The sequence below is a fragment of the Egretta garzetta genome, unplaced genomic scaffold (genome assembly GCF_000687185.1).
Source record: "Egretta garzetta isolate BGI_Z169 unplaced genomic scaffold, ASM68718v1 scaffold32, whole genome shotgun sequence".
Classification (NCBI taxonomy): Eukaryota; Metazoa; Chordata; class Aves; order Pelecaniformes; family Ardeidae; genus Egretta; species Egretta garzetta.
In genome coordinates this window covers 801,225-825,321 of record NW_009259035.1, presented here as the reverse complement: position 1 = coordinate 825,321, position 24,097 = coordinate 801,225, and the positions used below count along the sequence as shown (strand labels likewise).

At 40.0% G+C, this 24,097-nt stretch overlaps 1 protein-coding gene across 1 annotated transcript in view; it reads right to left on the bottom strand.

Annotated features, from left to right (window-relative positions):
* Positions 1–24,097, bottom strand: part of GATB (glutamyl-tRNA amidotransferase subunit B) — a 47,223-nt gene that overhangs the window by 14,245 nt on the left and 8,881 nt on the right. Inside the window, exons 3-9 of the mRNA XM_035890400.1 lie at positions 15,050–15,163; positions 11,602–11,800; positions 10,544–10,636; positions 4,919–5,032; positions 3,770–3,854; positions 3,354–3,398; positions 1,696–1,885 (exon numbers count right to left, since the gene is read on the bottom strand). Coding sequence (XP_035746293.1) covers positions 1,696–1,885; positions 3,354–3,398; positions 3,770–3,854; positions 4,919–5,032; positions 10,544–10,636; positions 11,602–11,800; positions 15,050–15,163 — 840 coding nt within the window. The remainder of the gene's footprint in view (positions 1–1,695; positions 1,886–3,353; positions 3,399–3,769; positions 3,855–4,918; positions 5,033–10,543; positions 10,637–11,601; positions 11,801–15,049; positions 15,164–24,097) is intronic.

The following is a 24,097-nucleotide window of genomic DNA, read 5'->3' as shown; positions in this document are numbered from 1 at the left end:
AGATGACCTCTAGGGGTCCCTTCCAACCCAAAACATTCTATGATTCTATGACATTCCATGCCATATAACACCATGCTCGACAAGAAAAACTGAGAGAAGGGGATTTTTGGGGAGGCAGCCATTGGTCGGAGACTAGCTGCCCATCAGTCTAACTGTGCAAGCTGGCGAGCGACTGCATTTGCATCACTTTTGGGTTTTTCCCTTCCTCTTCCCTGAACTTATTTAAGTGTCTTAATCTCAAACCATGAGTTTTCTCATTTTTGTTCTTCCTATGCTCTCCCCTGTCCCCCCTTGGTGGGGGAAATGAGCGAGCAGCTGTGGTGCTTAGCAGCTGGCAGGGGTCACCCCACCACAGAGGGGGAGAAGAATAAAAAAAGTCAGAAAAAAAGAGTTCAGGACCTATCTGTCCTTCTGAGCTCTATTTATTCTAGTATGTGAGAAACAGGTTGATGTGAAAAAATGCATGCATGGACAGGAATACTGGCTGCAAAACCACATTTTCCAGCTTATACAATGAAATAGAAAGGTAAGATACTACTGACACCTCTTGCTGCTATCACTGCAACCCCATGACTTTGATGAGACTTATGACTCACACACCCACCAAACAGTAAAAGATCTGCAACTCACTAAAATGGCACACCACCACAAGAGCAATTTTCCTAACAGCTTTCTTCAGAAGAAAGAACCATTTGTTTTTTCTGTAGAACCAGCTTCTGTACAAGTGTATTAAGTTACAGACACACAGAGGAAGGATATTAGGTAGTTAAGTTAGGTGCACTGCTCTCCATTTATAGTCAAAGGAAAGGAACTCCTCCAGAGGACAATTTAAAGTACTTACGGTTCTGCTCTGAATCTTACTCTGAAGTCCTTCTCCTTCTGTCTCCACTAATCACAGAGGTAACCAAAGCAGGACACTGTCCTAGTTTAACTGGCTATGTCTAATCTTGGGTGGGTATACTAACCCCCATGCAGAGTTATCATTGGCAAACAGAGATGATGCAGCTTGTATTTAAGAAGCTCAAAGTCTTTTAAAATAATTTTGGAAGTTATGAGATTTTGCTGTCCTTATTTATATCACTATTTACCACATCCTATTTCTTTCTCATCCCTTCTTCTGAGCCCATCCCTGGTAAATTGCATTGTGAGGTCAAAGTTGACATAGAGTTGTTTCATGTATTTATCTAAGAATAAGTCTGGGTTTTTTTTTTCAAAATAACGGGGAAGCCAGATGAACTGGGGCACGTGAAGCTGAAAGATTTAAACTTTTCTTCTGCAGTCAGGAAAACATGTTTATTAATTTGCTAAATACTGACAATGCGCCCAGCCTTGTACCAGACTCAAAGACAAAATCAGGCGCTTGCAGACAAGGATTTGTCAGGAGGAAGTTGTACATTTGTTGCAGTCAGTCACGGGTGCATCCATGTGTAGACAGACAAGATCAATATTAAATAATAGTTATTTGACTGCACCTTGCATGAGAAATGATTCTTCTAGGCACACTGTGTACGATTTCTTTTTCCCACCCTTCCCTGTATATGGCTCCAAGGTACAAAGCATGCATTGGACATATTTCCAACTGAAGAACATCCATGAGAACTGACAGCTGGTTAACATGACATTTGTAAATCTTTTCAAAAACCACGCAATTCTGAAGTTTCTAGGCTTATTTTAGCACTTGATCAATAGACCTACCAATAAGGTGAAGCTGTGTTCAGGAAGAATCCCATACCGTTCAACAAGCTTTGCTCTCCTCACACTGGGGAGGTCAGGAAGTCTCTCATGAATCCAATCAATATTTACCACTTGCTGATGGTTCAGATTAGCTGGCAAAGATTTAGCATCGTACAGAATCAATGGAGGAAGGTTTGGCTCTGGCATGAACCTAGTGAAAGTGATTATTTTTAGTCAGAAGCTAACCAACAAGAAATAAAAGGTATATCACAAGTTTATGCTTGCCTGGAAGTTGTATTACTATTTCAACCAAACAAAATATTAAAAATTCATGTCTTGGTATATCACTGTTAAGTAGTAAGAGATCAGCCCCTGAACTGCTGTACAGCCCCTATTTTCCTTCTTCGAGTATCTGCCACTGATTGTCAAAGAGCTGATGATAGAAATGGGGTAATTAAAACACTTCTGAACCCAAAATAATAATAAAACCCAACAACAATAATACTAGATATGGAAACAACCCACCCTTTTGGCATCAAGCATGGATTGTGGATCTGGACAAAACGGAAGTGGACTGGCAGGCAAAACCACAGATTGACAGCCAGCTGCCAGGAGTGATCTGGGCAGGTTGTAACCTTTCCCAGACTAACTTCAAAAGTCTTGAAGAAATTTCATGCTGTGCTAAAAGCAAAGTTACTGTGCTCAGCAGGGTGCCATCACAGAACAAAAGGCTCCCTTAACAAGAAGGCCAGTTCAAACCACTCGAATAACTGCAACTGAAGCCGAAACCTCACTCTTACATGATCAAATGATGGGTTCAAAAATATCAGAATAAAGGACATTGGGCACCCTCTACATTTACTACAATGATTTCTGTTTCAAACCTGCCTAAACACAGATTTTAAGTTTAATGTACAATGTGTAGCAGTAGTTACAAAAAAAAACCTGAAAAACACCATTTAATTCTGTAGATAATCTTAGTACTAGTAATAACCTTTCTGGTCTTTATTTGAAAAATCTTAGTCTCACCAGTTTTGCCTAGGTTTTCAGGAATTTTCTTTTGAATGTATTTGAATTAGTCTTGTTAAATAAGCCTCATGCCAGCCCCTACTAGAGTAAGGAATGCATAAAATGATCACTGCCTTTTCTGCTGCATTTCTACAAACAATAATTTAAAAAGCAGATTTAAATTTAAAGTTTGTGGGGTGTTCTAAAAATCATTGTTCTGCTTTAGTAAGATCAGTGGTAGAATACATGTAGGTTTAAGCATGGAGAGACAGGGCCTGCTATCTGAAAACCATTTCCCCCAGTATTTACTTAAAGCAGGAGCAGTGCTTAAGTCAGATTATTCTTACGTTTTATGTCAGGCATTCTTAAGAATACGCGTGTACTGGCCAAAAAGTAAACCTTCAACTTACCCACTTTGAGCTAAGGTACTCCAGCTTAGGTTTTGGGAAAGGTCTATGGGTTTTAGCAGAGACAAGACACAGTTCTAGATCTGAACTACTTGGACTTTCACTGATTTTGATAGGTCTCTTCCCCTTCCAGTGGAAGGTAAACTTCCAATACATTATTTACTATACTGACTAACTTTACATGCTCATTACACTGACTACACTTAAGAAATGAAATAAATTATCAGTTCTTGAAATGTTAATTTTATTTAAAAAAAAAAATACCGATAATCCTGTTTTCCTTCTTTGTCTCTCATTGGTACAGTGCACCTAAAATAAAAACAAAACAACCAGATGTGGTAAGAGATACACCACAGAATTAGTTTTACGGCAAAAACAGAAAACAAAAACTTTGCCTCATGAAGATCAGGAGAGCTTCTTAAAGCCACTTCAAAGAATGTGTGTATGTTACAAGGCAGTCATTTTCACACAGACACTGCTTGATGTAGCTCACAATGTGTTGTGAAAAAGCCTCAACTTTAAGAATAAATTATTACCTGTGAGAAGACTGTGCTTGTAAACATTAGCTTCAGAAGACAGTAGTTGAGCAATACTATGTTACCTTTCCTGATCACGTCACTAGGTATCCATGTTCCTCTTAAAGCTGCTATTCCTGAAGTTCCTCCAAAATAAAAACTCACCCAAGCTTGGAATCGAAGGCTCTTGTTTCATTCAGAATTGTTCCTCCTTTTTCAAGTTCCTCAATTTGCCTCTGTATTTCATAGTCTGACAGAAACAAAAGAAAAAAAGAGTAAGCTTGTTATACTGCACTATTAGCTTTTCTACACTCCACTATTTCATTTTTCACTGCTATACAATAATGGAATAGTTCGTTGTTTTAACCTTAATGAAATCAACTGCAGTAGTTACAGGTAGAATTATCAGTCACTGTCTCTCTCTCCAGCACTGTTTCTTTCTTTTTGTGTTTTCCTCATCGTGTTTCATTCCCTTTAAATAGAAAACATTTTCTCCCAGGCACTACAGCCAAACCATACATTCCTACTGACCTTCCAAACACCCAGCTGAGTTTTCTTCCGGAGATGTAATAATCATCTTTCTTGCTCATACCCAAGCCGCATCTGAACTTTATACACACAGCCTACCATACTCGGTGGAAAACAATCATCTACATTGGAGGACACAGAGCTACTGCTAACATATTTCAGTGCTAAACATGCTAGGCATTGAATCACCTGCTCTATTCTTGAAGGCAGAGGGTTACCTTTGCAAGAAAACTGCATACTAACACAGCTGCTATCCCCACAGTACCCCATACTAAGATTTATTCTATCAGGGAGCAGGAAGAGTGAGGCTGCTCCACAAGGAGGGATAAGCCAGGAGCTGAGGGTGATCACAGCACAGGCAGTGCCCTCATTGTCTGTTGCAGTCCCACAGGTTCTGAACAGCAGGGGCAGAGGCATGTGCTACTAACAGGGTCCACTGACGGTGTCAGTCAAGGTGAGGGGATGAGCTGGGTCCGGGGTCCATCCAAGGAATTCGGTCAGAAGCAGCAGGAGGTTAAGTCCAGTGACAGGACTCGCAACAAGACCACAGAACAAGTCCAAGGTCCATCAGGAGACAGGACTGAAAACTGGCACACGTGTGATGTAGCTCAGGCAAAGTCTGAAGGCTCCAACCTGAGCTTAAATGGGACTTCTGCACCCATGGGCAAGGCACATGGATAGGACACCCAGATGAAGCTAGTCAGGGCATTTAAGGCCAATTACTGTTTCATGTCAGACCACATGAAGTATCTACAATGCTCCTGCAATGAAGTAACTACCACTTACCTACTGCTTTTGCCAGGAATCGTAAGCTATTGATATTCTTCACTTCAGTCCTCACTCCATAAGGCTCTCCAGAGTGATGCACAGAAACATTGGCATCCACTCTCAGCTGACCCTCTGTAAAAGGAAACTTCATCAACAAAATAGTCTGCCCTGTAAACCAGAGTAAAAACCTTGGCATGCATTAATAAACTGCATGTTACGTGCAGAGCATTAATAGACTTCCATATGTTCAGAAAGGAGAAACAACCACCTCATCACAGCATTCTGTTTGTGATTCCATCTCAAGACTCTCCTCCCATCATTCAAAATTTTCTGAGAATACTACTTTTTTAAAAAAAAAAATATTGCTCATAATTCTTCTCAGAGAAAACTGCATGGTGCAGTGCAGCACAGATCCTCTAAGCCACATAGTGAAACAAGCTTCTGATTCATGGCTCTTAAATAAAGGGCAGAATTAGACAAGCAATTTAAAATGGTGGATTATGAGCTTCCATTCCCCTAAAAACAGTATAAAAATACCTTTTGGAATTTCAATTTGATGGATATATACTACCCTAGCATGAAACACAAGAACTTACAGTTATGTTGAACAGATTTACTAAGGTGTTCTTGGAAATTTACAGCTCAAGGACAAAATGTGAGGAGTAGTGGATTTTTTGGTAGTTTTCTTCTTCTTCTTCAAGAAAGTGCAATCTCCCATCCCACCCCAAATTTTCCTGGCTGCCAAAAACTGAAACTGATTACAAAACTATATAAAAGCATTCTGCACTTTTAGTCCAAATGGAAAAATGTACTTGGAGATTTTTAATGACTCAACCACAAGTAACTTGTAATTCTATCTTTCTAAGTTTTGTCCCTCTAAAGACATCCCTTCTGAGAAGAAAAGGCTTGCCATGGTTATTCAACTGGTGAGAATAAATAAACAGGAGAGGCTGTATTAAAAAGAAAAATAAATTTTCTCATATTGCATGCTGAACATCTGTAACTTTCCTCCTCTTTTTTTTTTTTAAATTTCAAATACAGATAAAAAGAAACAAACACTTACTGTTTAGCTACAGTAGCATTCTTAATGAGAGCGCAAAACAGCTCATAGTTAAACCCGTGAAGACATCTACAGCTTCAGAATCCATCCTGGTCAATAGATGTAAGTTGACTAGAAATGCCTTGGTACACTTTGTAAAAGTAGGCTGGATGATAGCACACTAATTTCCTCTGTCTTCATAGAGTCTTGCCAGACAGCAAGTGAAGGACAAAGGTGATGGAATGACCCAACATCTCTTTCAAGAGAAGTCTTTTGCATGTGCTCCCTCTTTGGGGTGAAATGAGTACTTGTTCCAAAAGAGGAATAGTCTTGTCCTGCCCTTACTTCATTTTGAGGCATGACCTGCTTCTACTTGGATGTAGGTGTCAATGTGACAAGACAATGAAGTTAATCAGGCATAAGTGAAAGGAGAGCCAGGCCCTAAATGTTCTTAAAAAAGCATTTTCCTGTGAGCCCACATTAAGACCAGCTTCTTTTCCTTTCATTTTGCAATGAAATTACCTTTTTATCTGTTTGTTGTTAATGAATTAACACTTGATAAAACTGGGCCCTTGTCTTCACTGAACACACAAGTAGAACGAAGGTAAAATATGAGAATGTAAAGCCCTTCTCTGAAAGCAACTAATTATGATGAGGGAAAAACCATAGTAGAAAGCCCTTAAAAACACCACCTTGAAAAAAAAAAAAAAAACCAAATACTTTTAAAGCCAACTATACCAGATGAAAAATTTTCCCAACACTGGAATTCTCCTCTAAACTCAGAAATCTCACTGCAATAGAAGATACCATAGTACAATTCCAGTGGCAATCTTAGGGCTAAATTCAGTAGTGATAAATGATGGTATATATATGTATGTCCACAAAGGCCTTTGAAGAAGCATGCAAACTGCCTGCTTAGTGTTAACAACTGTCTCCATTTGACATGTGTAACACTAGTGTGAGAAAAGATTCAGAGACATCTATAATGTCTAGCAATTATTATTTCCCCCTACATTAAATTAGATTAGCATCTCTAGCCAGCACTTATTGGATCCCATTTACTGGGTGATACATGCACCACTCTGACTCAGTTCTGTAGGAGATGCATCCACTTACACTATGGCCTGAATTTGTTGCCAGAACAGTAAAGCCAACTGCCACAGGCAAAAATATAGCTTACATTGTGAACACTAATAGGCAGCTGATAATTGAATGTTTGTGTAGAGGGAATGAATGCCCAAAATCGTGCTTTTAAAGTCTCAAGCAGAAGCCTGCTATTTGCTAGCTGTAACCATGGGTTGGTTGTACATTTTGATAACATCAGGACTGAGCAAAAGTGGCATGACCTGAATCCTCCAATTAATAATAGAGGAGACAGAATCACCAGTTAGGAGGCTGATCACACACTGTGCTTCTGTACGTCACCTATTGCAATAATTGGGCCTTAGGGTTCCAGAAAGAGATGGTGCCAAATACAGGGGTTTCCAAAAGAGGAAGCAGTCTCAGAAGGATAGTAGTGATCTTGGCTAGAGAGATCCTGGAGATAGGGGAGCAACCTGAAGATCAGAGAGATGCATGGAGACAAATGCCAGGGGATGCCTAGGGACTTCGGCCTCTAAAACCTGAGACTGGTACCTGCAAGCCTGCTGCACAGTAAGAACCAACACAATTTTCTGGCCCACCTCTCCAGACCAGCAGTGATCTTCCTAGTGGGAAGAGAAGTTGAGACCTAGTGAGCATAAAGCTGGAGGGGAGGGAGGGACAGTGAGTGTCTGAAATGATCACGTAGGGTAAAAGCTGCAATCTCACTGGTTCTTAAATTAACCCCAACACCCACATCTGCCATGCGCTGATGTTTACTCCATCTCACCCACCACACCAGCACAAGTTGACTGTCTTACACCCATTTTATGACTAGCTGAGACCTGACACACAATGTACAAGATAATCCATGCAGCATGATGGAGCTCTGCTTTCCTGGAGATGGCTGCACACCTGCCTTTGGATGGGAAGTAGTGAATGAATTCCTTGTTTTGCTTTGCTTGCACACAAGGCTTTTGCTTTACCTGTTAAACTATCTTTATCTCAACCCATAAGTTTTTTTCACTTTCACCTTTCCGATTGTCTCCCCCTTCCCACTGGTGGGGAGTGAGCAAGTAGCTGTGTGGGGTTTAGTTGCCGGCTGGGGTTAAATGATAGTCCTTTTTGGTGCCCAATGTGGGGCTCAAAGGGTTCGAGGTAATGACAGGTTTGACTGGAATGTGCTAGGTTGAATTTATACCTGTTATTGCTGTTTAGCTATTTATTGGCCGGCTCCTCTGCTTGCCATGGGGCTTGCTTGCCTTACTGTATACTAGAGTCTTGTTAGTGGCTTTCACTGCTTACTGTACTGCTTATCATCTTACTCTGCTGTGCCTGGGAACATTTTGATAACAGCAATGGCGACACGCTTGGGTTGGCAGATGGCCAGGGCATCGCTGCTGAGTGCTGTCATGCCGGACATGCTAGAACTTCAATACAAACTGGAGTCAAAAGCAGCCAAGTGGTATGCCACAATTGATATCACTAATGTGTTTTTCTCAATCCATTTGGCAGCAGAGTGCAGGCCACAGTTTGCTTTCGCCTGAAAGGGCATCCAATACACCTGGAATCGACTGCCCCAGGAATGGAAACACAGCCCTACCGTTTGCCATGGGCTGATCCAGACAGCACTGGAACAGCGTGAGGCTCCGGAACACATGCAACACGTTGATGGCATTATCGTATGGGGCAACACAGCAGAAGTAGTTTTTGAGAAAGGGAAGAAAATAGTCCAAATCCTTCTAAAGGCTGGTTTTGCCATAAAACAAAGTAAGGTGAAGGGACCTGCACAAGAGATCCATTTTTTTAGGAATCAGATGGCAAGATGGACATCATCAGATTCCAATGGATGTGATCAACAAGACAGCAGCTATGTGTCCACCAACTAGCAAAAAGGAAACACAAACTTTCTTAGGTGTTGTGGGTTTTTGGAGAACACATATTCCAAATCACAGCCTGATTGTAAGCCCTCTCTATTAAGTGACCTGGAAGAAGAATGATTCCAAATGGGGCCCTGAGCAATGACAAACCCTTGAACAAATTAAACAGGAGATAGTTCATGAAGTAGCCCTTGGGCCAGTCCGGGCAGGAGAAGATGTTAAAAATGTGCTCTAAACCACAGCCGGGGAGAATGGCCCTACCTGGAGCCTCTGGCAGAAAGTACCAGGGGAGACTCGAGGCCAACCCTTAGGGTTTTGGAGTCAGGGATACAGAGGATCTGAGGCCTGCTATACTCCAACTGAGAAAGAGATATTGGCAGTATATGAAAGGGTTCGAGCTGCTTCAGAAGCAATTGGTACTGACGTACAGCTCCTCCTCGCACCCCAACTGCTGGGGCTGGGCTGGATGTTCAAAGAGGGGGTCCCCTCTAAACATCATGCAACTAATGGTACATGCAGTACGTGGGTCACACTGATCACACAACAGGTTTGAATACGAAACCTCAGTCACCTAGGAATCTTGGAAGTAATCATGGACAGGGCAGAAGGCAAAGATTCTGGAATATCACCAGAGGAGGAGGTGAGACATGCTGAAGAGACCCCACATTGGGTGCCAAAAAGGACTGTCGTACACACACAGGTGCTTGTTCACTTTCCCCAGGTGGGAAGGGGGAGAGAATCAGAAGAGTAAAAGTGAGAAAATTTGTGGGCTGAGATAAAGACAGTTTAATAGGGAAAGCAAAAGCTGCACATGCAAGCAAAGCAAACCAAGGAACTCATTCACTACTTCCCATCAGCAGGTAGGCGTGCAGCCATCTCCAGGAAAGCAGGGCTCCATCACATTTCATGGTTACTTGGGAAGACAAACGCCATCACTCCAAACATCCCCACCTTCCTTCTTCTTCCCCCAGCTTTCTATGCTGAGCATGACGTCACATGGTCTGGAATATCCTTTGGGTAAGCTGGGGTCACCTGTCCTGGCTGTGTCTCCTCCCAGCTTCTTGTGCACACCCAGCCTACTCGCTGGTGGGGTGAGAAGCAGAAAAGGCCTTGACTTTGTGTAAGCACTTCTCAGCAGTAATGAGAACATCTCTGCATTATCAACACTGTTTTCAGCACAAATCCACAACATAGTCCCATACTAGTTACTATGAAGAAAATTAACCCTATTCCAGCCAAAACCAGCACGACTACTTTGTCCCATAACTTCTATATTCTACAACTAATCCTTACTACAGATTTTCTGTGCTGCAGTGCCGTGGCAAGTGAGATGAGGACAGGCAGGGAGAAACACCACAAGAACCCTAGGGACATTCCTTCTTGCCTAGGTTTATCCTGTAAAATTATTGTGTGAGGCAATATAAAATCTAGCACTGCAAAGCTCTGTAGACAGAGCAGGCAGGCCCATAAGGACACCTGAAGCACAGCAGACTCTAGGACAGGCTCTGAGGATTGTAAAAACAACAGCTAGAAAAGGCTATGCATTATAAACAACCACAGAGCAAAATAACCAGAAGCTGCAAAACTCCTGCAAATGCAGAGGGTTAGTGGTGACAAGGGAACATGCCCTTCCCCCTTCTGTACCTGCCATGACTGCCTGGCTGCTCCCAAGTGTTTGAAGAATGAGCTGAAGCTCTCTGACTGCTGCAGCTGCTTCTTCCCCACAGCACGGAGATTTTCAACAGCAGCTTTTGATCTTGGCATATTAGAGTGCAACTGGCTAAACACATGAAAGCACTTGGGCTTTTTTTGAAAAAAATAACCCCCCATGTATTATTTAGTAACTGTCACTATGGGCCTGGCTGCAGATTGCCATAAAAACTTTTCCTCCTATTTATTTAAAGGAACAGACAAACCGCAGACAATCCTCCACCCTTTGATGACATGCAGATCAGAAGGACACATTCCTCTTTTGCCTTTCTCTAGCAGAACTCCCATTTAAAGCCAATCCGATACAAGATTCAAATTTATTAATCTTAAATTAATTTTGGAACAGACAGAACTGTAAACAGATGTAGTCTAGTTTTTAGCTTCAGAATCCAGCTTTCAAGGAATATGAGCAGCCACAGCCCTTGACTTCAGTGGACACAGGAGCACTGTGTCCCAGTTAAACTACACCATGCAGGTTGCTGCTCACGTTGTGTGCTAATTTGGTTCATTCCATTTACAATTTCATAGTTTAAAGAAAAAAATCTACATTTTTTCAAAGCTAATAATTAAAAGAAATGTCTGACTCATAGACTGATAAATTCCAACAGCTGCTCCTTCTATACACAAACTCGATTCACTACGTCTGCGATATTTGACTTTTTTTAACAATGCATACAGTGGCAAGAGCTTAAATAGCTGAGTGGCTGTACGTGACTGACACATACAGTTCTGAGCAACCTGGAGCCAACAGATTTCTAACTTTCCATTGCTAACTGTCATCAGCCAAAGCAATGGGAAAGGTCCACTGGCCATTAAAAAATTCAAGTATTCCCCTGCTTCAAGTCTAATGGTCATTTTGATGAATTTTTTTTTACAAGGAGAGAGACATCAGGCTATTTTTATTTTTCACCTGTTCCCTGTCACCCATTTACCTTTAAAGACTCATCTTACAAAGAACGAACGAGAAAAATAGGAAAACAATCCAAGCCTACCAGCCCTATTCAGGTCAACAAGAGTCTGGCTCCTTGTGTCATCATGGAGACTCTTTCCACTGTCTTGCTCCAACTGAATTTGTTTAATCCTCACAGTTTTGGTCACCATCTGGCTCATTTTGTTGTCTATGCAGAGACTGTATGACAGACTTCCATTCACCGCAATAGGAACTCTTTGCTGAGTGATTTGATAGCCAGCCTGTCAACAAAATTAGATTTATACTCAAATAAAACATTCACTTTTCAGAAAGCAGCAGCATGGCCAAGTGCAAATATTATAGACTAAGAACAAAATTGAAAATGCAGCATCTTCCACAGTGACCTATCTAAGAGGATAGAACACATGCACATGTAATGCAGAAGTTATTTTGCTTAGCTGGAAAGGAAGCAAGATAGAAGTTGGGTCTAGAATATGACATAACGGTGAGAAGCTGGAGGTCTGGGAAAAAAATAAGAGCACTCCTCAATACAGGCAAGTAAAAGACACTATATTAATGCAGAAATAATCAAGTGCACAACCACTTGCCAAGGATGACATAAATTTCACTGATACTGCCTTTGGGCAGGAAATGGACTAGAAGAGGTCCTTCCACACCTGTGGTTCCATGATCGTGTTAAATCTTGTCTGAAGCCCGTTACCGTACCTCCATCCCCAAGCTGGGACTATCATTCATCCTCCCATCAGGCTGAATATCCCTCTCTGCCTGTTCAGAACTTTACTCATTAGATGGAAGGAGAGGGGGGTGGAGGGTGTTGGAAGTCAAGAAAACGAGAAAGCTCAATTTCATTAACGTAGCAGTTTAATAGACACTGCAACCCCATATAAGGCGCACAGCTGATAAATGCCACCTCATGCCTGGGACTCCAAAGGGGAAACTGCTAGCTAGAGAAGGGGCTGCCAGTGACAAGGTACTGAAATAACTGCAGTGATATAAAAATATAGAAGTGACTCAATTACTTTGTTGAGGTAGGGTCCCCATCTCTTCCTCTTTCCTAGCCTGCTCATATCGCAATGGTGAGAATTAAAATAAAAGCCTGCCAGATTTTAATGAATTGGGAGGAATATTTGCATATTTTGCACGCAGGACGAGCTTACTCTAAAATTTAGAGATGGTGACAGTGCACTGGAATGGAGAACAATGGCCTGGCCCTCTGAACAGCTCAATTTATATATGCAATGAAGTGCATGACCTTCTAGCCATAATGACTATAAGAAAAATAAAATAACTGACTCTATGCAGCCTATGCTAATCACACAGCTCTTCCCATCTCCTAAAACTTCTCATTAAAATGATTTTTTTTTAAAGCCTGAAATAGTGAGTGACAATAAATAACAAGAATCCCATTTCCCATCCAAAGCCCCATTTTCAGGAGTAACAATAATCCCATTGTCAAACGACCCTAAGAGCTGGATTTATTTTATCTGTTCTATACAGCTCATTAGCCTAAACTCTGCATCTTATTACAGGGTTCCTGACTAGACTATTTCACTATGAAATGCAGGTCAGGCAGTTTACTGTCAGTGCTTAAAACTGCAGAAGCCAGAATTACATGTTTCAAGCTAATAAAATGTGTCAGCATCTCCTTGACCAGATTTCCATGCTTATCTGACCAGAGGTTCCCGTAACTCATGTCCGCAGGTAACGGCAGCCCACTTGGTGGTGTACATACCTTCTTCTACCCACTCTTCACCTCTAAACATGTGGATGTGGTTTCTCTCCTATGACAACATTCTTCCATATATCTCCTATGCAGTAAACTGATAGCAGCAGATATCACAACAATATGAGAGAGTGTTTTTAGTTTAACAGGAGAAGTATCAAAGATGGCTTGCAAACAAGTCTGTGATGTTTTTGTTGTCTCTTTATGATATATAAATTTTGAAAGTCATGTTTATTTCCTGCTATTTTACTTTTTTCTCCTTCAGGTCTGGAAATGGGCTTTAAGATAGTTTTACAAGTAAAAAAAAAAAGTATTGGCAATTGAAACCGGTAAATTTGTTTCACATTCCCAATGGCTCAATACAGAGCCCCCAACAAAAGGCCTCTTAACGGCTCACAAATATTAGCAAAGTTATCCCCAGAAACCAAATCAGTAACTACATCAACTTCACAGAAAAGCCACAGATTCGCATCTTAGAAGAAAACAGAACAGAAAAGTCTTGGAACAGGCTGCCTAGGGGGGTTGTGGAGTCTCCTTCTCTGGAGATATTCAAAGCCCGCCTGGACGATGTCCTGTGCAACCTGCTCTAGGTGAACCTGCTTTAGCAGGGGGGTTGGACTAGACGATCTCTGGAGGTCCCTTCCAACCCTTGCCATTCTGTGATTCTGTGATCCGAGTCTCCAGTGAACAACTATAACATAATTCTCTTTCTAAGTTGGAAAGCAATTGTATTTGAAAATGTTTTGTGTAACTTCAAAATATTTCCAATGCCTGAACAAAAGAGTGGGGGAAAAAGTAGTTTGGTTAATAATACAGCACCTCTACAGATTAATTTGGGACCTCATAAACCTACCACTCTGCATCTCTGGATGTCCAGGACACCTCACCTAAAGAGAAGATAAGCTAACATGCCTGATCTTTCTCAGATAGAATAGAAACAGATTTTTTTCTTTTAATGCAAGTTCTTTTAAAGGAAGTAAAACTAGTGTCCTCCCTTTGACAGGTTAGTGTTAAACTGAACATTCAGAGCAGGTAAGCTGACAGAAAAAAAAACCAAAAAAACAAACCCCATGTTTAAAATTAGAAAGTCTTAATTTCATTAAAATAGAAAAAAAAGGCTCAAACACTGCTGCAGCCTGTTGCAATGACAGAAGTCAGGTTCTTAAATGATTTCAGTATCTCTACACCCTTATCAAGTGCGGCAAAATGCATTTGACTTCCAGTGACACCTTCTACCAAATATGAAAGCTACCAACAAACCATACTGCAAAGACTCAGTTTCTCAGGTTTGTTTTTTTTTTTTTTAAATTTATTGGAACTACTGACTGAGAAAGTTTTAAAGGGAAATTAAATATTTTTAGGTCCCTAAGCACACACACAAAAAGACACTATTGTGTTTATACCACTGGAACCTGTGTTTGTTATACATTCACTTTAAATGAAGGACTATTATCAGACTGCTTTTACCCTAACAGACAATTAGTACTAAACACCAGGAAAGGAGAACTTGAGGGGCAAAGCAGCTCCAGGTCCCAATTCAATTACATTAACTACTGGAATCGTGCAGCTAAGCAAGGAGTCAGCAATCAGAGCAATCATATTCAATCAGTGAGCACCAGGGTACAGCTGTCTATTCATCAGGGCACAGCGCAGCATCCTGTTGGGATGAGCAGAACACTGACTGAAAACAGAAAAAGCATCTCTTCACTCATCCCCTATTGCCACCCATACTCCAGACTTGTCCTTTCCTACAGCCATAAAGGGACCAGCTATACTGCATACTTACAGGCAGATCTGCATAGAAATAGTGTTTTCTGTCAAACAAGGACTTCTTGTTTATGCTGCAGTTGAGTGCCAGGCCTGTCATCACTGCTGCTTCTACACATCTCCTGTTGAGAACCTAAGGAAACATGACACATGGTTTTGCTCAGATACTCAGAATGTAACAAATGTGTCTCCCACACACTGCCTTATATGCAATTTTGCTTGCCTTCAGCCACCATTATATCTCTTTCCTTGTGTGGGTAGTTCTTATTCATCATTAAAATCGTGGTAGCTACAAATCTGCAAAGCTTTAAGATGAAAAAACAAGCCATTCAGTCGTTTTGTCATGCCACATAAGGAGGTGTGCACTGTTCTGGCTTGCTACTTTTGCAAATATTCCAGTACTCTTGCAAATATTCCAGTATTCTTGCACCCTCCAAGGTTCAAAAGACAAATCACAGCAAATGATAATTTACTTGTAACCAGCTGTCAACTCATGCTGGGGACTGGAAACATGATATTTGCATTAGGGACTGCAGCGCCATTTCAGTAAAACACTTCAGAACACCTGTAACCACAGAACCACAGTCTACACATAGACTTCAATGCTTTGCTTAACCAGGATGGAATTAAGCACACTTACACGCTTTGCTAAAATGGAACCAAAGAGACATCAACTGATCCCATGGCTACAAGTATACATGCGTTTCCAATACCCAAGCAACCCATGGGATTAAGGTTTTTGCAGAATGCCACATGATCTGAAGACCTAGCAAGGCCTTCATGAAGAAATTAAGGAGTTAAACGCAGTTTCTCACCATGGGCCCATCACTCTCAGTGCCACACCCTTCTATTTCCTCAGCAGGGTCAGGATCCAGAGGAAAAAGAAAGTTCCACTCCAAAAAGTACTAATAAGCAATGTTTCGAAGTTACGGTTTTTTCAAATGTGCTCTCATTAATTTAACAGTTGGATTAACTAACATCAAATGGATAAAACTGAAAAGAAAAAAAGACTGAATTTGTCTTAGTACAACTCTGACATGCCCACACAGTATTTCGAAATAGGAACAAAACTTTATCCATCTTACTCTGAGCTGTACAGCTGCCAAGAAGTCAATTTCCAGCAGGACCATTAAAGGGGCACATTATGTCAAAGAATCTACATGACTTCATCTGCATTGACCAGAACATAAAAGGCTTAAATAATGTTTTCTTCAATGTTTCTGACAGTATTTACTTTTTATATTCTGCAGCCTGATTTCTGAAAACAGCGTAAGCAGCTGTACATTTCCCATCATCCCATGCCTTCAGCTGGAAAAGGAATCTCTTTGCTTTACTCGTCTAATATTTCAAAAATCAAAATAGTAAGAGAAAATACGAGAAACTCTTAATGTAACAGAAACTTAAAAATTGATTATACAGAAAGGAAATTAAATATTTAAGACATTTAACAAGGGAACTTTCAGATCTTTAATGTAGCTATATATGGCTAGCTAGAACACAACATCTGTTCAGGCATATTTTATTTATTAAAAAAATTTAAAGAGACATAAAGCAAATTTTAAATGAGAAAAAAGGAAGAACAATTTCCCTTTGAAATATTGATCCCCAGCAAAATTAATGCAATTAGTCCCGTCTGTAATCTAAAGTAAAATTGGTAACTACAGAATATTAATTTATTTTAGTGTCATAGCAGCAGTTCATTATATAGTAGATGCTCCTGTTTTCAACAATTAAATGCTTCCAAACAGTACAGATACTTTTTTTTACTGTTTAAGGAAGCTTGTAACAGTGCTAGTCTAATTGTTCACTGTTTAAAATTTCATAATATTTCTAAATACAAAGGCAAAATTTCCTCTTACTAAAGCCTTATGGCATGATCCTGTTGAGCTTTACAAATTAGGGAGGACTACAGTCAGCCCTTTAACAACTGGTCACCAAAACCATTAAGGCTCCATAAGGAATGGGCAGGCTCAAAACACCACTCAAAGCACCAAAGCAGTGAACTGGTGTCTTGCTACATTTCCTGATGGTGCAGGGATTGTGACTGATTGTAATCAGAGAATGAGATAAAACCCAGCTCCCAAGTCACAGTCAGCTGGAGCCTCACAGCATATTCTTCAAACACAGGTGGAGTTTAGCTAATGATTACAGACTACTGCCTTTCACCACTTGCTCTTCAATTTTTGCTTCAAACAAGGTAGAGAGTGTCTTACTCATTGCCCTAAGGGATAACACTGTTTTGAGGTGAAGGAAATAATTCCCACATACCTACTACTTACACCAGTGAGAAGTTTTCACACTACTGCTGATGAACTATTTTGGTAGCTCTGGGCAAAAACTGGCATCAAAATGTGAAGTATTCATTATTTTCTATGTAGTATTACTAAGCATTTAGATGACTGTAACGTGTACGTGTGTCCAGTGTACTCGGTCATACTAGCCAACTCATTGTATAGGCACCATTATTCAATCACTAGTACCGCTTGCTGTGCTGCTGCTTTATCAACCTCTGTGGTGACAGAAGGCACTGCAAAGCAGATCTTTCCCACTATGGCACAGTGAGATGTCTACCATGCCAATCTGCTTCCTCTGCCCTGGTTTGACACCAAAAAAAAAAAAAAAAAATCGGATGACCCTCTACTTCCTCAAAAATTAAAACTTATCTGTTTAATATTGCTCCATTTCTGAAGTGACTACTACCACCCATTCCAGTGATCAAGGCTGTGCACATAAAGCAAGTTGTTTAAGCAAATGACCACTTTTCCTTCAAATAAGCCTAGCTTTTCAAATAATCTGCAGTGATAAACATCAATTCAGTATGTGAAACTTCCCATACTAATGACCTAGAATAAGTCCCCCAAGCTTGTTTATGCAGTAAGCTGTTATTAAGTTGACAGCTTTGACTAGCACCAAAGATTTAAATTACTGGCTTGAACTGACAAGCTGCCAGTCTGGTATGTTAGCAAAGTGCTGGCCTTGAAAGAAAGCTATATGGTTCCTGCAATAGCTATGGACAAAACACAAGAGCCTATAAAGCCTTCTTAAATATTTCTGGTCTTCTAAAATGGAAGCATCTCTCTCCTAGGTATTTGTTTAAAGAAATTCCTAGAGAGTGATCACAAAAGGCAATGTAAATTGTTTGTATTGGAAAAATCATGAAAAACCTTAACAATGGCATCACAACACCAGCACCATTTCCCTTGTAGCTACGCTATCCTGCTAGAGCACCATGGTAACTGAGCACTAAAGGAATGAAAGAACAATCCAACCAAGATCTCTCTTTTTCTGGTACTCGTCTATTCTTTACATCTAGTTCACAAGTGGAAAGATTCCTTTTAAAAATTTATCGTCTGTATTTGCAAGGTCAGTTTAGTCAAGACCTTGGTTTTAAATACAAGACTATTCAATAGCTATACAAAACTATACACAATACCTTCAACTGCATAAATTCCCACCAAAAGCAATATTTTGACAGTTTTTTCTTGTAACAGCAGGTTTACTCCTTGTACTAATACATTTACAATACAATTAAAGAAAGCTGCCTCCCTTTTAGGTGAAGATACGTTTCTATATTTAGTAAATGATCACTTCTACATTTTAAATAGAGTAGGTATGCAGATTCTAGTTTTGCTAATGAGTATTATATAGGATAAATGGGGAAAAAAAAAGAAGAAACATCTAGATCTCTCTCCTGGAAGAAGTTTATTTTTCCTACCTTTAAAAAAAAGCAAAAAAGCAGGTTTTGCCATAACAATGGCACCCAGGAAGCCTAAGTTTTGGAACAAAGTATTCCTTGTACTGAACACAGTAAAATTAAAATAACTCCTTGGAAATTTTAAAAGTTTTTGATTCTAGGTCACACATTTTAATAAAGTAGATTTCATATTAATTTGCTATCTTAAGACCTTCATTCCTACTTGTAATCATGAAGAAATCAGCATTAATCAGATTAACTACAGAACTGTTTACCTAATAAACATTTAATTTTAGCTCCTTTTCATTCAAAATAACAGCTAGAAGAAGGAAGTAGTGCAATGTACTTAGCCAGCTCTCTGTAGACCAGGCAGTAATCTTTAGAAACCTCAACAGATATATCTAATCATATTTCCCAGTACTCCCATTTCGTATCTCTCATTTTTATTTGCTTCCACTAATGGATATATTCAGTCTTACTATTCTTGCTGTGTTGAAAGTACCAACTTGCTCCAATATATGGTTCTTTGAAGTGCAATCATAAGTTAAACTTCAAAATAAACTACTCTTATTTCTACTTCGTCCAAATGTAATTGCGACTGTTCAGTCTGACACTGCAGATGAGTACTTCAACGCAGTGTTCTTCCTTGGCATCCTCCCACACACACAGAAGGGCGTAACTGTCTTGTCGCTATGCATGTACAGAATGTACATTACAATAAATGAAGAGCTAACCATTTCCCAAATGACCCATTTATTTCAATAGGTCTACAATCAGACCCCAGCCTTCTAAGCATACAGTAAAAATTTAAAAAACCAAGCCAACTTAAGTCTTGCTGTTTTTTTGGTCTGTGAAGAGTCCACATGGTCCAAAAACTAAGGTGTGTAACTGCAGGGGAAATTCAAAAAGAAGGCCAGCTTCAGTTAGGGTCTTCTGCATTTCAGTCCAGCATCTACTTCACAGCATATTTCCTGCCCTAATATGAGCATTACATTCTCGTCCCTAATGAAAAAGGCAAGAGGGTAGGGGAATATGCACCAGACATCTGAAATTAAGATCTTAGGTTAACAGAAGGAGATTCCAGCTTAAGAAAAGAGAATAAAATGGCAACTGAGAAGCTGAAGCAGCAAAGGAAGATTTCAGGGGAAAAAGAGGGGCACTAAATATACCTTAATATGTTTTGTAACGTTATCTTTCTGCAGTCTTGTACCAACGATATATGCTGCTATACAAAACATATTATTATTCCTAACCTTGTCTGGTGGCAAAGTTGGCTTGCGATGATGCAGCACTCACTCATTCAAGCCATATCTTAAAACCAGGCAACTCTGACATTTTAAGAAGTACCCAGCTTACAAATATGTTACTTCGTGTGTACTCAAAAAATAAGAGGGCACACTCTCTTGAAGCTGAAGAGCTAGTCTGAGAGCTCATACCACGAGGGTTAGAATTGGTGGAAGCGTCTTCCAGTGTCAGTGATGACCAGAAAAATTCTGTAGAAGTAGGGAGAAATGCTGAGCCCTGGGAGTAAGAAAAATGGAAAGGTATCACCAGATACAAAAGCTGTTTCAATACTGATTGACTTCTGGGTTTCTCAGCCCTATGAGACACAGGTTGCTGAAGAAACCACAGAAGTGAAAATCCCTTCAGACCTCCGCATGGGCAAAGGGCTCAATGGTCTCAGTGAAATAAACCTATTTTCTGGGGTGGTAGGGAAGCACCAATCCAGTGGCAATGCACCAAAACCAGTGATCTTCATGTCTCAGATCCCATCATCAGCCACTAAAACCAAATTAAACTTCTACCATGCAGAACTGGTTCCAAGCACAAGAACCCACAGGGAAGACAGAACGATGCAGTGGTGATACAATGAGTCATGATATCCATAATCAAACACTGTGTTTCTGTGGTGTTCCTATCAAAAAGTCCAGTATCTCTCTAACATCCATGCCTTCCCTGTTGACAGCACAGTCTTCTACATCTGCAACTTGGCTCTTTTTGACCTGTCACAAGGATGCTCCCTCTCTTATGCCAGTTGAAATGTAAACCATTGCTAATGCTATCTTATCCAGGACAAATTAAATACAGAAGATCCAGTGAAAACACTTCACTGCTTCTGGAGGTAAGGGACTAAGCAACAGCTAAAATCTAAGTTACAGAATGTGATCAAATCCAAAGTCAACCAGAGCTTTGAGGTGGAACTTCTCAGACCTTTTCTCCTACACCGAGCTCCACAAAAAAGGCTAAAAAAGGATTTTTAAACATGAATAACATCTACTTTCTTCAATAAAACCTAGACTGTTCAACTTGTTAAATAGAGAAAAATCAGAGCACTTGGGACAGAATAGAGTTTATAAACTAACCCCTGTCCTGTTTAACCTTGCAGCCTTTGCTTGTAGGCTTGGTGACGGCCAGCTCTGTGGTTTTCTGAGTTGTAACAAATTCTGACCTTTGATACACACTGACTGTCATTTTCTATCATTTCTAAGTCTTGGCCATCTGCCCTCTGCTCCTTCTCGCAATCTTTGTGTGTCTGAGAGCCCACACTAAACACACACTAAAATCTCCCAGCCCTTTGCTCTGACTCCCTCATCCCCTTTTCCCTCCCATTTGCTGTCTCCAGAAACATGCTTATTTGCTCCCCAAAGAGGTAGCCATCTTTCCCTCCAGGCTGACCCAGATCTCTTACGAGACATACAAATTGAGAGTAAACTTGGTCTATCACACATAGACACAAGAACAAGGCAACAATGCAACAAGTCTTGCAAAAAGCTATTAAGCAAACTAAATTCTTTATTTTTAACGAAGTTGTTGTGGAACAGCAGAACTAATGAAGACTAATTTCCTATAAATAATTGCCCTAGTTTGTTTTACCTAAGCAGTGACCTCAACATTCTCTCCTCCATGATACCCCCATCTTCTCCCTATTTCATCAAACACCCCAAACTGAGTATAAAATGTCACAAATATCTGAACAGCAGCAGCCCAAACAAAGGTGAGATCAGGGGGGAGAAGAGACTCGGTCGTTAATTTCCTCTTCATGTGCATGCTAATATATTCAGAAAAATCTCTAAAAAACTAAATTTTTTTGAGGCAAATTTGGCTGAGCTCGGCAGTGAAGTTGCAAAACTAACATTTCTGTATAGAAAACAATGGTTGCAGTGGCAAAATCTGCATGTGTAACTGATAAACACCAGTTTATCTTCTCAAAATCAAATACATAGCCATAATATATTAAAGGTGGCAAGGTGGCTGATGATCAGAGAGAACACAACGAAAGAAATTAATTTTAGCCCAGGAACCAATTACAGCCTAATTGCACTAAGATAAGTTTCAAACAAAATACACAAACCTGACACTTAACGCAACATTACACAAGACAGCTAACCATGAAGAACAAAGACCCAGTCTACAACTGTCATTACTGTTGCACAAAGTTTCCTAAATACTTTTCAATGAAAAAGCTCTTCCAAAAAAATTAAGAAGAATGAAGAAGCACGATGTCAGCTTGCAAAGTTAAAATCGTAAGAAATTGGTAGAACCATGATTGTTGCAGAAACTTTTGCTTAACAGAGCACTGCTTTTGTACACATATATACAATATATTACCTTGGATTTCCTCAAAGGGAGTCATCTGGAACCAGACTTTTTGCCTACATACTGAGAGAAAATTAAATCAAACACTTAAGGATGCTAGAGCATATACAGTGACTAATAACAAAAGTAATAGAAATTTGTCCCGAAAAATCCACTCATGGTTTGAACTTAAAATAAAGACATTCCCAGCCCACTGAGAAAAACTACTGCAAAAAGCTAATGTGTGTTTCAGCAACGATTTCAGACTGAATCCAGAAAGAGAGGACACCGATCTGTCTAGCTGTCATGTAATGGTTGCGCTGTCCAAAAGTATCAATGATGGCACAATAACTGCAGTAACAGAACTGTGTGAAAGAAACAAAACAAGATACTGCAAACTCCTGCTCCCCACCAAAAAGTAGAAAAATATCTGTATAAAGCAAAAGGTAAAGCAATAAAAAAAGCCCACCACAACACAAAAAGAGATAAGAGAAAATACATAGATAACATCACTGATGCATTGAAGGATCTACTGAAATAGGTGATAGCAAGATGTTTTATCAACTCAATGCCCTTCTAACTGGCAAGTTTACATCAGCCAGAGGGACCTGTTAAGGATGAACAGGAAAGCCAACTAGAACAAGAAAAAGAAAGAGAGCTCAATAGGTAGCATAGTTACTAAGGTGCTAAGGAGACAAAGCCCTACAGGAATTGTTAGCCTTGACAAAAAGATTAAAACACCCAGAATGAGTGTCAGAACTTCTCACAAATAAATGAGACATAGCAAAAAGCAAGAGAAAACCTTACAGGGGACTCCTTCAAAGCTTGAGAGAAGAGCAACAAATGTCACCAAATACTTCAAAGTACAAAAGCAGAGGCGTCTCCAGAAAAATGGCATTTACAGTTAAGTATGAAATAAAGTTAAGCTAAGCAACTGCAGTAACTGAGGAAGTATAACACTACTCAGACCCTAGTGAAGGAGATTAGTTCCACGGGTAACCCTGGGGCTGTGAATGATGCTACAGAAGAGAAAGAAATAGAATGAGGAACTACCCCCACCATAACCCAGCCCTGAAAGTTGCCTGAAGCAGGCCTCCATCTTTCAAAGACCTCTCCTGACCAGTACAACAGCGTTGAACTGATTAACAGCTTGAAATTATGTAGACAGGCTTTAATCATCATGCACTCAGAAATTTAAGGGTGTATGAACTGCAAAGGCATTCTCAGGGAGCAATGGTTTGAAAGCCTATTTCAATCCCCTAATTTTTTTCTAAATTATGTGGGATTTTCTTTTTATACTGCAAGTCCAGCAAGCTGGGTCTACGTGAGCAACAAAAGACTGTTAAACACTGATGATACAATGCATGTCGCAAACCCAAATTTTAGCAGGGGGGAATGGGCTCCAACAGAAAGGTACCGTAAATTTCTAAGAAAATATCTCCTTTTTTCCCCTAAGTACAATTATTACAGTTTTACTGAAAGAAGTAACAAGCAGTTGCAGTGAACCTAGACATAAGTAAATCGTTTAAAACAAGCAAGTTGGGTTTTTTTTTTAAACTATTGTAAACAATAGTTTAAAAAAAACACTTTTTCCTTCAGGTACTGCTACTAATTTATTTTTAGAGGAGAGCTCATGGATACAAAGAAAAGAAGAAAATCTATGTAACAGAAGGTAAACCAACATGCATACAAAGATCAGAAAATTGTCCAGTTTCCCGAGAAACGTGCATGCAATTAAAAATGTAGTTATCGAACATCAAGCTAAGAAGCGATTTTTTTCGAAGTGAAGTAGTACAA